This window comes from Hyperolius riggenbachi, chromosome 4 (assembly GCF_040937935.1).
Source record: "Hyperolius riggenbachi isolate aHypRig1 chromosome 4, aHypRig1.pri, whole genome shotgun sequence".
NCBI lineage: Eukaryota > Metazoa > Chordata > Amphibia > Anura > Hyperoliidae > Hyperolius > Hyperolius riggenbachi.
In genome coordinates this window covers 277,532,088-277,547,344 of record NC_090649.1, presented here as the reverse complement: position 1 = coordinate 277,547,344, position 15,257 = coordinate 277,532,088, and the positions used below count along the sequence as shown (strand labels likewise).

Below are 15,257 nucleotides of genomic sequence, written 5' to 3'. Positions count from 1 at the left end.
CATGACTAGATACTCTTTACAACAATATATAGTTAGGACTCCTCACTGCTTCCCTATCTCATCTCATGTCACTGCAACTAATCATATGTATCCTGGACTCTACAAGTGACTTCCCTTACACTACTGACCTATACTGTAATCACTAGTATATATGCTGATCATAATGGTAAATCAGTTATGCAGGGCAGTCAGTTGTATTGTGCAGGACACAGATGATGATAAATGGCAGAGAGACACGAGCAGTGGGGAGTCAGTACACATGAGCTCACTTGCCTGTAACACAGGGGGACAGAGATCTTCTCATGCAGCATGTTCAGCAATGCTGCAGCATCTGCTCTGCCCCTGCATGTCTGTGTCTCTGGCTGCAGAGTGGAGGGAACAGGAGGGAAGCAGACAGGAGAGGAGGCTCTGTGTGTGTTTCAAACACACCGCTCTGTAGCTCTGTTGGGAGATAGAGGGGGGAGCTGCAGAAAGCAGGACTGTGCCATGTGCTGGATGCACACTTCTTTCATCTGCTGTTGTGCTGTGTCAGGACTCCTGAGCCCTGATAATAACAGCAGTGAGCTGTCAGGAGGGGCACAAGGGGGACAAGTACCTCCCCTGGCTCCGGTGTAGCGTTTTGCTCTCGCTGATAGTTAGAGCAAAGCTACAGAAAAATAGCTGCCGATGTCTGCATTTGTGGACATCGGCAGCCATTTTCTTGTAGCCTGCTCTAACTACGAGCAGAGAAGCAGGGAGAGAGACCAAATCGGGACTCGGAGACACATCGAACAGGTGCCGCGCGCGTTGGAGGGGGGTCCCGGGCCCTCTGGGGGATTCAGGCCAGGCGGGGCCCCTCACTGCAATGTTGGTTCTCCCCCCCTGATGGCGGCCCTGATCCTAAGCAACAAAAGGCCAAGACTCCCTGGTTGTTAAGTTTCAAGGATTTGGAATGTTGAATTGAAATTTCACCTTGGTGACATATTTTGGTTGTGCAACCCCCAAAACACAGACTTGTGTACCTGAACAGACTTAAAGCAGGCCTGTATAAAAAAACGTTTCAAACCTCTACAGTACACAGCCAGCAGCCTCATGTGTTCACTGTTACAGATACCATTCCCACACCTGGTAACCTGATTCAAGGACCCCTGAATCTCCATTGTAAATCTCAGAAAGTTAAGCAGGCCATACTCTTAGCCATGTTTTCCATCAACATCCAGCTGATTTGATCATTTGATAGAATCTGATAGAAATCAATTGCGCACATGATTCCTGATAGGCCGACTTCTGGTCGATCGCACAGGGCGGTAAATTTTGGATGATTGGCACCAGATTGGGGGCACATAGCTAGCGGCAATCGATTCATCGACGGACAAAGCTACTCTCACCTGTCCACAGCATGGTTCTCGTCTCTTCTCTACCCGCTGACTGCTTCTTCACTTCTGTATCTCCGGGCGCCAGTGTAAGATAATGCAGAGGCCAAGTACTAGAGACCTCAGCGCCCCTAGTGTCTGTCCTCTGCACTACATTACACTTTCGCCCCAGGACTCAGAAGTGAAAGAGAAGTCGGCCGGGAGAGCAGAAACAGGGATCGGTGAGAGTCTGCTACACAGCATGGCCAGGGGGTAGGGGGGGGGGGGGGAGGGTGTAGAGACCCGGCTGGCGCACATACAGATTTTAAAAAAGATTTCACGCTGAAAGTGATTGAAAATCTGTAGTGTGTGGAGGCAATCAAGCAGTTAGAACGTTCTCTGATCACATAATAACCGGAGAGGGATCTATCTGTTGGACATGTTGACCAGTGTATGGCCACCTTTTATGGATTTGAGATGTGCATAGCCACTACATTCCCCATAACCATGCTCGATTCTTGCAGTTATTCACACAGGCAGCATTTGGCATACTTCTGATGAAGGGGGGTTATGCATACAGCTTGGAAGTGCCGAAGATTCAGGGACCTTTGTAGTGAAGTGAGTACCTAGGAGGGGAGGTCAACTAACAACATTAGGGATCAGAGACTGGGGCACTTTGCAGATTTTCAGTTCAGGTCCACTTTGAGGTGCACTAACTTGGCTGGACTTGGAAATTCCCTGGATGTTGCCACTAATATCTATTGCCCATGGTGTAAAAAGACAAAAGGCAGTATGTACTTCTTATACAAAAGCTCATATTAAAGCCCATTTTCAGTACTCTGAAATGCTTTGGTTGGGCAAATTTTACCTTGATTTTTTAAAATTGAATTCCTCATGTTGTGACCTTCTAAACAGAAGTCTTTTTTTCCTGATATTTTTAATTTTGAATCTTGTCATTAATGGGGCTGACCTGGTTGGACACTAATGTTTGTAGTAACAACAAGAGACTTGGAAAACTAACCATGGAAATGGGCTAGAGTAAAATAGATTTCACATTTTGCTCCAGTTTCTACATACATACAGTATATGCGGATAAGGCAAATTGCAAATAATGTGTATGTCTGCACCACATCTGAAAAGTAAATTCAAAGTTCCTGTACCTCAGGAGATATCTCTCTTTTTAACCCTAAAAAGAGTCACATAGTCTAAGCTGAAAGCTAGCGTTATGCCATAGACCTTTAAGGATATCAGTGATGACATTGCAACCTCACTGTAAACCAAGGCTATCACATGCCTTTATTCTTTACCTTGGTTTATATGGATGCTTGAAAACAGGGCAGTCCAACTGTAGTCCTCAAGAGCCAAGGACCTCACACATTTTTGGCACAGCTCATCAAGTAGATCACATTTATCCATTTCTCAGACCATTCTAAACACTGGAATGGATATGGCCCTTAAGTATTGGAGTTGGACAGATTTTTAAAAAATGTTTAACTTAGTTTATGAGGAAGCTTGTGCCATATGAGTATGCACGTTATGTATGGGTACTTCATATCAACTATGAGTTGTTTTTTGGCTGCGGCGAGTGTGTGTAGTAGACGCTGATGGAGTGGGAGTCACAGAGGCACTTGGATAAATAGGGGGGTGGACATGTAAGTACTTCTGCTTCTCTCCTCTTTTGTTGACTTCTTGGCATTTTTACTACAGCCTTCACTCATTTAGCCGTAGCATTTAAATTGCCATCCATATACTGAACATGTTGGCACACTACTCATAATTAGAAGATTACTATATTTATTGTTACCATTAATTTATTATTCACTGCACTGTATTGTTATACTGTACATATATTCAGTAAAATAATTATTTTATTATTTATAATAATTACGGGAGTGTCAGAGTACTACTAACTTATTTTGGATTATGTATTTACTATATTATTATCATGCATCTTCTGCCCATTTATTTATTATGAGCCATGTGCTGCTGTAGTTTGTAATTGTTTTTATCCTTTTTTGTTGCTGTAATATGGATTGAATAAAGATACAGTAGCTTGTGCTGACAGCTTATACCCCATTCCTTTTATTTTTTCTTCTAGCTACTGTAGTGCCTGCAAAACTGTGACTGTTAACTGTGCTGCAACAATGGCTTCTACAAAGAAGAAGAAAGTTAAAAGGGAAGGTATTAAAAAGAAGGAGATGATTACGGTGGAAGTGAAGAAGGAAATCATCGAGAAGTATGAACGAGGTATGCGAGTGGCCGATATCGCAAGATGTTACAGCAAGTCTACCTCAACAATTTGCACAATATTGAAGACTAAAGAAAAAATAAGGAGGCTAAATGCAGCGAAAGGAGTCACAAGAGTATCAAAGCAACGGCCAGAAGTTCTGGAAGATGTAGAAAAGTTGCTTCTTGTATGGATAAATGAAAAGCAACTTGCAGGTGATACTGTCAGCAAGACCTTTATCTGCGAGAAGGCAAAGGCCTTGTACACTGACCTTACAAGTAAACTGCCAGGTATGTCAACAGAAAATGAAGAAGGCTTCAAGGCAAGCAGGGGATGGTTTGATAATTTCAAGAAGAGAAGTGGCATCCATAGTGTTGTAAGGAATGAAGAGTCTGTGAGTTCCGATTTAACTGTAGCTGAGATATTTACTGCTGAGTTTAAGGAGTTAATGGTTTCAGAGGGTTACCTGCCGCAGCAAGTTTTTAACTGCGATGAGACAGGACTTTTTTGGAAAAAGATGCCTAAGAGGACCTACATTGCAGCAGAAGAGAAAGCAATTCCAGGTCACAAGCCCATGAAAGACCGCCTCACCCTCTTGTTTTGTGCTAATGCAAGCGGGGATTTTAAAGTCAAGCCCCTACTTGTGTATTATTCTGAGAATCCACAAGCCTTCAGGAAATGTAAGATACAGAAGAGCCAGTTAAACGTTATGTGGAGGTCCAACAGCAGGGCTTGGGTCACTTGTATATTGTTTGTTGAGTGGATCAATGAGGTATTCGGTCCTATGGTAAAGAAATACCTTTTGGAAAATAATCTGCCACTCCAAGCCTTGCTGCTAATGGATAATGCTCCTGCTCATCCTCCAGGACTTGAGGATGACTTACTGGAGGAATTCAAGTTCATTAAGGTTAAGTTCTTTCCTCCCAACACGACTCCACTACTCCAGCCCATGGACCAGCAGGTAATTTTAAACTTTAAAAAGCTTTACACCAAAGCACTATTTCAGCGATGCTTCGAGGTAACCAATGGAACAAACCTTACCCTTCGAGAGTTTTGGAAAAATCATTACAACATTGTTATCTGCCTCAAGATAATTGATAAAGCCTGGGATGGGGTCACCATGAAAACCCTCAACACTGCTTGGAGAAAACTCTGGCCTGATTGTGTTGTTGGACATGATTTGGAAGGGTTAGTTCATGAACAGGAGCTACTGCTTGTCGATGAAATTGTGTCCTTGGGGAAAATCATGGGACTGGAGGTAAATAAGGATGACATTCAAGAGCTGCTGGAGGAACATAGCCATGAGCTGACCACCAATGAATTGATGGATTTGCATTTCGCACAACAGCAAGAGGTTCTGGAGGAGATTTCATCTGAGGAGGAGAAAACTACAGAGGACTCCCTCACTTCAAATGAAATTCAGGAGATGTTTAAAATGTGGGAAAGACTGCAAAGTTTTGTAGAAAAACACCACCCAAATAAGGCGATAGCAGTGAGAGCAATTAATCTGTTTAACGACAATGCAATGTCACATTTCTGCGAAATCCTCAAAAGGAGGCAAAAACAACTGTCATTGGATAGGTTCCTTGTAAAGGAGGAACAGTACTGAAAATAATGTAATTGATAACATTGTTTATTATTACAATATTACTTTATAAATGATATTTAGTCAGTGATTGCCCATTGTAAAATGTTTCCTCACCCTTTATATTCTGAAATTTATCATGAGTAGTGACATCTTTATTGCTATCAGATGCAGCTCTGTGGAATATTTCTATACTTAATGTTCCGAAGCTAGTAGTAAAAATACCTGGTCTCCCAGAATGCTCTGGGATAAGAATTCTGCAAAGCTAAATAGCCTAGGCTGTGACAGTACAAGAGGGGAGCACAGCTTCATACCAATATACAACAATATATACCTATAGGAAGTGTTTCTGCTGAAACAAGGATCATTCATGTAAAAATAGATTTCTGAGGCTGGTTTGACACTGTAAAATAGAGTTAGTGATGCGGTGCATCGAGCCCGCCGCATCACATCGCACCGCCAAAAACATGCCTTCAGGGAACACTGCATTAGTACATGGTTTTCCCTGTCTGGCATTCAGCCAAGCAGGAAGTGACGCACTTGCAGTCACTTCCTGCCTCGGGTATGGGGAAGTGCACAAAAGCATATTGTAAAAATACGCTTGCGCACTGCGATGTCGCGACGCCAACTTTTATAAAGACGTTTGTATTGCCATAGACTAACATGTATTCTGGACAGGTGTACATCGCTGCAGGAGCCGTGCGGTAATGTAGGTATGTTCTAGCGTTGAATCCGGCACTTCCAGCGCAGTGTACCGCAACATGGGAAGTATGGACTTCCCCATAGGCTTTCATTAGGCTGCAGTAGCATTGCAGCATTTTGCCGCAACGCACCAGTGTGAAAGGGCCCTGAATATAATTTACTACATTCTACAATATGTTACTATGGTGCCTCTTGAAATTTGCACACAAAACGAAAAAAATTCCAGTGAGCCAACAGATGGCAATGGTTCTCGTCCTACTCAATAGCCCTCATCCTCTTCTCTCGTTCACACTGTCACACCAGCCACAAATCTTTAAATAATAAAGTGCTGGTTAATTTTTTTACTGTTTATAATTTTACTTTATACTGTACCGTATGTTTTCTGTTTCTCTATGAATGGTTTTGGATTGTGGAACAAGTTTTCTGAGTTTGGGGAAATCTGCAACGATATATAAATGCTTTGTTTCTGGATGAATTATGCTCTCAATCCAAGGTTCCTCTGTATATACGTAATAGAGATGTTCATAAGTGAATCAATTGCTGCTTCAGATCAGTAAGTGATCCTTAAACTATGCGTTCCATGTCTGAAATACAAACAATTTCTATACTTTGTTACCACTAACCAGCACTAAAATTGAAAACTAGTGATGACAGGTTACTGTAACTGGTGTTAAAGCCCTTCATTTTCAAAACTGGGTCCGTTTGTGTGGTGGCCACCAAAACTGATAAGCTTTGATTGGGGATCTTCACTTCAAGATAGCTTTGCTCTGATAATTGAAATCGGCATATCTGAGCCTGGTACCATCATCCTCCACATCTAAATTCATGATTAGGAGTTTTAATAAATTTTCAGTTTTGTTTTTTCTTAATTATTTAAAAAAATTCAGTGCCTCAAACAAATCACTGGCATACATATGCTCAGGAACCATCTCTGACAAGCACACTGTGAGGGCCTCTTTCCACTATGGCCGAATTCACGTTTCCCGGCCCCTGCAGGCTAGAGGGGCGGGGAAAGGCTGCCTATCTATTACATGGCCTGCTGTCCAGATCGAACTTCAGGGTGAATCTGGACGACATGCTGCAAATTCCTGCAACCTGCAGCCGCATCACTTTAACCATGCATGGCACGGCATAGCAATTTGGGCCGCTTCTACGCACCAGAACGGGAAACCGCCATGGCTCCCAGTGGAAATAAGCCCTAAAAGGAGTACCAATAACAAAAAAATTGGGGTTTCATACTCTCGCATACAGGGGCTGACTTGCCAAGACCGGTATAAGACAGCTAGTACAAAGGTGAAGCAATGCTCAGGATCCAGTTGTCAAATGAAGCAAGGATTGACATTTTCTCACTTCCTCATTTTTTTACATTCATAATTGTTTTTTTACCTTATCTTTATCATTTTTATTTATTTATCTTTTATTAAAGGACAACTATCGCAAAAAAAGTAGGCAGTTAAAATCTGACAAAACCGACAGGTTTTGGGCCAGTCCATCTCTTCATGGGGGATTCTCAGGGTTTTCTATGCTTTCAACAGCATTTCCTGAACAGCAATTGCAAAGTCTGACAAAATAGTAGTAGCAGTAGTGTATAGTGTGCAAGTGAGTAGTGAGGCTGGCTGGTATCTTACTATTTTGGCAGTTAACCTGCTGTTCAGGAAATGCTGTTGAAAACAAAGAAAACCCTTAAAATCCCCTATGAGGAGATGGACTGGCCCAAAACCTGTCAGTTCTGTCAGATTTTAACTGCCTACTTTTTTCACCATAGCAATCCTTTAAACAAATTAGACCGGCAGTAGGAGATAGATTATTTGAATTAGTAGTTTTAGTGCCAACTGTTCAGTCAATAACTGTGCATGAATTCTTCTTTATCTCTTTCTGATTGGAATATTTCAGCAATAAATTGCTTTTTTTACTTCCTGTATGTTTTTATTGCCTTGATTGCAGACATCAAACAAGTTAGTACAATTAGCTTTTCAATAATAAAAATGTAATAACTAATAGGAGAAGATGGATCCTTGCAGAAGTGTATATAAGGAAAATAGTTGCATTGTCTTTTACATCTCTGAGGAATGAATAAAGCCAAAACTAGCGATAGGCTTATTTTTATATGTCTAGGTTTGTACATGTTAAAAAGGGGAGGAGTTTGCAGCTTAGACTCATTAGATGACAGAAACAGATTGTACTAATATCTTACAAAATAATTTATAATAATCTACTTTCCATTATCATTCCCTAATCCTTTTATTTTCCTATAAAGTAGACTTATGTCTTATAAAAAAAAAAAATTATCAAAAAAGCATTTTGTTGTGTGAGAATTCTCATAAAAAGTAATGTTTGATTTAACTACCTCAAGACCGCATCACGCCAATGGGCGTGATCGTGGCGGCAGCCCCAGGACTGCCTAACGCCAATTGGCATCAAGTGCTGGGGCTGGCTATTGCAGGAGATTGCGCATCTCTGCTTGGTAGGCGTAGCTCCGCTCTGCCTTCAGTCTCCCAGCGGCGATCGCCGATTGGAGACTGTTAGACTGTGAAACTGCCGTCTTTTTACTGTGCACAGCGCTTTGATCTGCAGCAGCGCTGTACTGGGGACAGCCGTGTGATAGGCTGTCCCCCTGGGGCACAAGAGAGTGATCGGCTCTCATAGGCTGAAGCCTATGACAGCCAATTGCTATGATTGGCTGGCGGGGGGTGGGAGGGAGGCAGAGGGGAAAAAAAAATGTTAATTTATTGAAAATAAAATACAATAAATATTTGCAAAAAAATAAACAACTGGGGAGCGATCAGACCCCGCCAACAGAATGCTCTGTTGGTGGGGAGAAAAGGGGAGGGGGGAATCACAAGTGTGCTTTGTTGTGCTGCCCTGCAGCTTGGCCTTAAAGCTGCAGTGGCCTATTTTGAAAAAAATAGTCTGGTCTTTAGGGGGGTTTAGCACTGTGGTTAAACCATTGACTTACAGAACAGTTATTTACTGATTTCTTACGGCATTGGATAATGCTTTTAGCAGCATTAAAGAGGGCACAATGTTTGGGGATAAAGCCATTTTAATAAATAACAAGGTGGGCAAAGTTCTAAACTGTGTGATGTTCAACCAACTATGAATTTGTGTGGTACATTTAATTTTCAACATGTATCCTTTTTGTATGTTTTTCATTGCTGCCTTGTTACATTTTGAATTAAAATAAGTTCTGGCTTTGCATTTATATTACCTTCACAGTAGTGTGCTATTAATGTGGTTTTGAATGAGTGGGTTGTTATTGACCTTTTTGACATCAAGCAGATGCATAGCAGGGTGCTAAAAAATGTTTACAGCAGATTGCACTCACTCTTATACATTGCACATCGTATTTCCTTTAAAGGGAAGGTTCAGGGAGGGTGGGTAAAAAATGAAAATCAATTTCCACTTACCTGGGGCTTCCTCCAGCCCGTGGCAGGCAGGAGGTGCCCTCGCCGCCGCTCCGCAGGCTCCCGGTGGTCTCCGGTGGCCGACCCGACCTGGCCAGGCCGGCTGCCAGGTCGGGCTCTTCTGCGCTCCATGGCCCGGAACTTCTGCGTCCCACGACGGCGCGCTGACGTCATCGGACGTCCTCCGGGCTCTACTGCGCAGGCGCAGAACTACTGCGCCTGCGCAGTAGAGCCCGGAGGACGTCCGATGACGTCAGCGCGCCGGCGTGGGACGCAGAAGTTCCGGGCCTTGGAGCGCAGAAGAGCCCGACCTGGCAGCCGGCCTGGGCAGGTCGGGTCGGCCACCGGAGACCACCGGGAGCCTGCGGAGCGGCGGCGAGGGCACCTCCTGCCTGCCACGGGCTGGAGGAAGCCCCAGGTAAGTGGAAATTGATTTTCATTTTTTACCCACCCTCCCTGAACCTTCCCGAAAACCTCTGTCTGTCTAAACTGCACAAAAAACCTAATGTGAAAACTTACAACCTGTGGTAGCATAGTGTGCCACCTCATAGAGATTCCTATTTTCTTGTTTCCCCATTTCTATTCTGTTCACACTGTGTGTTATCTTCACTGCAACTAGAGGCTTCTCTATATATGAGAAAAGTGGTTCATCTCATCCTTGGAAAAGCAATGCTCAGATTTCCACTAGGCCAGCTCATTGCCTTTGAGGTTATGATCAATTGCAAAACCCATGGCCACCCTATGAGCATGTGCAGTTTAATTCCTGAGGACTTTGTTGTTTAGGGAGGTGTAACAATGTGTGGTGTTTGGTGCACACTCAGAGTATTCAGATTGTTGGTAATCCGCAGTATTACCAATAATGCTGATATATCCGATTATGTGGCAATCTGCGGAATCACCAATAATGCGGATATTTATTTGTAACTCTGGATACCAGGTATAACGACAGTGGAAAACCCACCACACTGATATCTTTAAGAGGACTGGCTACCTCTAAAAGAGAAACGCAGTGTGTGCGATTCTGCGACTGGATGACGAAACGCTAGAATCGCGTTCCCCAGCAGCAATGATATACTGGGGAACCACTGAGACCTCCGCAAGGAGGGATTCAGCAGAATAAACCCTTTAGTGGGAGAACCACTAAAGGGGGCAAAGTCAGACGGAAACGGTTCGGTAACAAACTGGCTGCGAGGTACCGAATCGTGAAACAGAGAGCAGAGTCAGAAATCTAGCCAAGGTCAGTAACGGAAATCAGATAGGCGGAGGTACAAAGTCAGAAAGCCGAACTCGTAGTGAAATAGACAAGCAGAGGTTCGGCAACGGGAGATCAGAAAATGGCACAGATAACAATAGTGCTTGCGAATATATTGGCAAAACCAATATATGTCGCAGATCAGGAAAATAACAAATCTGACTGTTGTGGGCTAGTTACGGCAAGCCGCACTTGGCCAACGATGGTACTGACTGTCAGATCACTATCTGGCTGACTATTTGATCAACTGACTGGCTGACTATAACAGAGATCAGGTTACATACAAATATACAATAATCAGGAAAACAACAAAGACTGACTGATGAGAGACAGGAGCCTTGCTCCAGCTAGGACTGTCTCTCTCGGATCTAGCTAAGGTCTGAGGGCTATCACAAACGCTTACTGCAGACAACTTGCAACTGACAGAATGCCTGCTTTTATACTGTGCTGGGCTCAAACAGCCCGCCCAGCCAATCAGCCAATCACAACACAGCTCAAGGACCTTGCAGCACAGCTCAAGGACCTTACTGAGGTCAGCTGACCAGCTTGTCAGCTGACTCTCCTTCTAAGAGTATAAAAGGCTTTATTGCACACGCGCGCAGCCCCTACGGGGTCCAGACTGGATTGAGGATAGCGTTGGTGTGCGACAGGCCCTGAGGCCTGTGAGGGAAGAACCGGACCACAGCCTCGACGTAAAGTACGCCGAGAGGCCTGTGAACGAACGGTGGATCGCACCGCCGATGCGGACGTTTCTCCGCGTTCCGCATGCGACCATGTGGCGGATGGTGCCGCTGATGCGGACGCGGACAAACCTCCGCGTTCCGCTTGCTGAATGCGGTCAGGCCGCCGTCTTATGACAGGAGGGAAGCACCCTGCACCACCACTACCATCTGACCACATATCAGCAAGCCTGATCACAGCCTCATCAGAGCATGCCTGTGGAAATACTACTGCCTTTGGGAAATACAGTATTTACACAGGACATTGTAGAGGTCTCTGAGAAGTAGAGGTAAGTATCTGTATATTTTTAGTTGAATGAGTTAATTGTCTCCCTTTGCTGTAGGCATATGTTCACTTTTCATATTGTACTTTCTGTATCTGTCAGGTAGCTAGTGATGAAAAGTAAACATTTGTGAGTGGATTTTTTTTTTATCGGCAATAGATATAAATAACAAAGCATAATTGCTCCTCCTGGATATGGATGAACTGTAATCTTCCATGAAATCATTTTTAAAACATAAATCTGCTAGCAGCTCTCAATGTATTTTCACAAATAAAAAAATATAGATGTGGATAAATGTCTTGGTATCTTGGAGTTCATTGAAACAGTCCATTCTGCCTCCTAAAAAGTAAGTCTTTTGATTGTCCCATGCATATCTGTATGTCACTGATTTCAATAGCTAAAGCAAAGCAGTGCAAAAAAGATGTTGCTTATTCTGCAAAGATATTTTAAAAAGGCCTTGGCACTATCCTATGTAATAAAACCCCTGTGTCTCTGCGTCCTGTCCCTGTGTGTCCCTGAGTTTGCGCTACTGCGCATGTGCCGCAGGTACAGCCTGGGACAGGAGCAAGATGGGCCAAGGGGCCGGGCGGGTGGGTGTGCACGCATGCTCGCTGGCATGTCGCGGCGATGAGAGACCTAGAGCCCATTTTTAACTACCTAAAGAATGCCCCACGCCAATGGGAGTGGACGCGGCGGCAGCCCCAGGACCGCCTAACTCCAATTGGCGTTAAGTCCTGGGGCTCTGATTTGCATGAGATCGCACGCAGGCTGCGCGCGCATCTCCTGCTCGGGGGGCGGAGCTTCGCCCCCTCTACAGTCTCAGGAAGACTGTTACACGGCGAAACCGCCATCTTTTCTGTTAGTACAGCGCTGCGATCAGCAGCAGCGCTGTACTGGGGACAAGAGAGCGATCGGCTCTCATAGGCAGAAACCTATGACAGCCGATCGCAGGATTGGCTGGCTGGGGGGGAGGGAGGGGTTTACAGATATAAACAAAAACGAGGTATAGCAAAAAAAAACCAAACTAAAAAACATTAATAAATATTTATTAAAAAAAAAAAAAAACACGGGGAGGCGACCAGACCCCACCAACAGAGAGCTCTGTTGGTGGGGAGAAAAGGGGGGGGGGGGATTACTTGTGTGCTGTGTTGTGCGGCCCTGCAGCTTGGCCTTGAAGCCGCAGTGCCCAATTAACAATAAAAAGGCCTGGTCTTTAGGGGGGTTTAACACTGGGGTCCTCAAATGGTTAAATGATCTTAGGTCTACTAGTAGCTCATAAATTCCTGCATCAAATGTTTTCAAGTTTATATCACACGTTTCCATTTGTGCAGTCATTCTTGTACAAAGAACAGTGGGACATGATCTGTGTAGGGAGTAAAAAAGTTTTTGCCAACTATTTAGGAAGGGGATCTTTACAGTAAGAACTGGTTCAGATGGGTGTCTAAACCTGCAGTCCCAGTGCTGGTGAGCAGAAAAGTACAGTGATGTGAAAAACTATTTGCCCCCTTCACACTTAAATGTTTCTGCTCATCAAAAACCGTTAACTATTAGTCAAAGATAACATAATTGAACACAAAATGCATTTTTAAATGATGGTATTTATTATTTAGTGAGAAAAAAAACTCCAAACCTACATGGCCCTGTGTGAAAAAGAAATTACCCCCTGAACCTAACAACTGGTTGGGCCACCCTTAGCAGCAATAACTACAATCAAGCGTTTGCGATAACTTGCAACGAGTCTCTTACAGCGCTCTGGAGGAATTTTGGCACACTCATCTTTGCAGAATTGTTGTAATTCAGCTTTTTTTTTAGGGTTTTCTAGCATGAACCGCCTTTTTAAGGTCATGCCACAACATCTCAATAGGATTCAGGTCAGGACTTTGACTAGGCCACTCCAAAGTCTTCATTTTGTTTTTCTTCAGCCATTCAGAGGTGGATTTGCTAGTGTGTTTTGGGTTGTTGTTCTGCTGCAGCACCCAAGATCGCTTCAGCTTGAGTTGACGAACAAATGGCCGGACATTCTCCTTCAGGATTTTTTGGTAGACAGTAGAATTCATGGTTCCATCTATCACAGCAAGCCTTCCAGGTCCTGAAGCAGCAAAACAACCCCAGACCATCACACTACCACCACCATATTTTACTGTTGGTATGATGTTCTTTTGCTGAAATGCTGTGTTACTTCTACGGCAGATGTAAGGGGACACGCACCTTCCAAAAAGTTCAACTTTTGTCTCGTCGGTCCACAAGGTATTTTCCCAAAAGTCTTGGCAATCATTGAGATGTTTTTTCGCAAAATTGAGACTAGCCTTAAAGGGCCCCCGAGCAGTGCAGAAACTATGGAAAGATGCATATCATTGTAAAGCTCTCTTTCTCCTCTTTCCAATGATATATAAATCACCACCCTACACCTTTTAGTTTTCGCTATTTTCGCGATTGAAATTGCCGCGGCTGCGATTTCGATCGCGAAAATATAGAAAACTAAAAGGCGTAGGGCAACGATTTAGGGGTCGTCAGAAAGAGGAGAAAGAGAGCTTTAAAATGATATCCATCTTTCCATAGTTACATTGTATTACACAGGACGACACTTTCCCCAGTGTCAGCAGCTCCATTCTGCTGAATGGAGCTGCTGACTTTAGGAAAAAGTCGCCCTGTGTAATACAATGTAACTATGGAAAGATGGATATCATTTTAACCACTTGCCGACCGCACGGTGGCAGCTGCAGGACCAGTGACGCAGTACTGCGTCGCCAGCTGCAGGCTAATTAATCAGGAAGCAGCCGCTCGCGCGCGAGCGGCTGCTTCCTGTCAATTCACGGCGGGGGGCTCCGTGAATAGCCTGCGGGCCGCCGATGGCGGCTCGCAGGCTAAATGTAAACACAAGCGGAAATAATCCGCTTTGTTTACATTTGTACGGCGCTGCTGCGCAGCAGCGCCGTAAGGCAGATCGGCGATCCCCGGCCAATCAGCGGCCGGGGATCGCCTCCATGTGACAGGGGACGTCCTGTCACTGGCTGCACAGGACGGATAGCGTCCTGTACAGCCTCGATCGCCGGGGGGGCAGCAGGTAGGAGAGGGAGGGGGGAATTTCGCCGCGGAGGGGGGCTTTGAGGTGCCCCCCCCCCCCCGCATCACCCAGCAGGCAGAAGAGATCAGACCCCCCCAGCACATCATCCCCATAGGGGGGAAAAAAGGGGGGCAATCTGATCTCTCTGCATGCTACCTGATCTGTGCTGGGGGCTGCAGAGCCCACCCAGCACAGATCAGTAAAAACAGCGCTGGTCCTTAAGGGGGGGTAAAGGGTGGGTCATCAAGTGGTTAAAGCTCTCTTTCTCCTCTTTCTGACGACCCCTAAATCGTTGCCCTACGCCTTTTAGTTTTGTATATTTGCTGCAATTTCAATCGCGAAAATAGCGAAAACTAAAAGGCGTAGGGTGGCGGTTTATATATCATTGGAAAGAGGAGAAAGAGAGCTTTAAAATGATATGCATCTTTCCATAGTTTGGAGTCCCAAAGCTTTAGAAATGGCTTTATAACCTTTACCAGACTGATAGCTCTCAATTACTTTTGTTCTCATTTGTTCCTGAATTTCTTTTGATCTTGGCATGATGTCTAGCTTTTGAGGTGCTTTTGGTCTACTTCTCTGTGTCAGATAGCTCCTATTTAAGTGATTTTTTGATTGAAACAGGTGTGGCAGTAATCAGGCCTGGGGGTGACTACAGAAATTGAACTTAGGTGTGATAAACCACAGTTAAG

At 44.4% G+C, this 15,257-nt stretch overlaps 1 protein-coding gene across 3 annotated transcripts in view; it reads left to right on the top strand.

Annotated features, from left to right (window-relative positions):
• Positions 1–15,257, top strand: part of FYN (FYN proto-oncogene, Src family tyrosine kinase) — a 316,221-nt gene that overhangs the window by 121,886 nt on the left and 179,078 nt on the right. Inside the window, exon 3 of one of the 3 annotated variants that reach the window (XM_068231314.1) lies at positions 3,430–7,274. The exons of the other annotated variants lie outside the window; for them this stretch is intronic. Within the exon in view, the coding sequence (XP_068087415.1) occupies positions 3,476–5,167 (1,692 nt within the window). The 5' untranslated portion in view covers positions 3,430–3,475 and the 3' untranslated portion in view covers positions 5,168–7,274. Of the gene's footprint in view, positions 1–3,429; positions 7,275–15,257 lie in introns of those variants that run through there. 3 annotated transcript variants of the gene reach the window in all.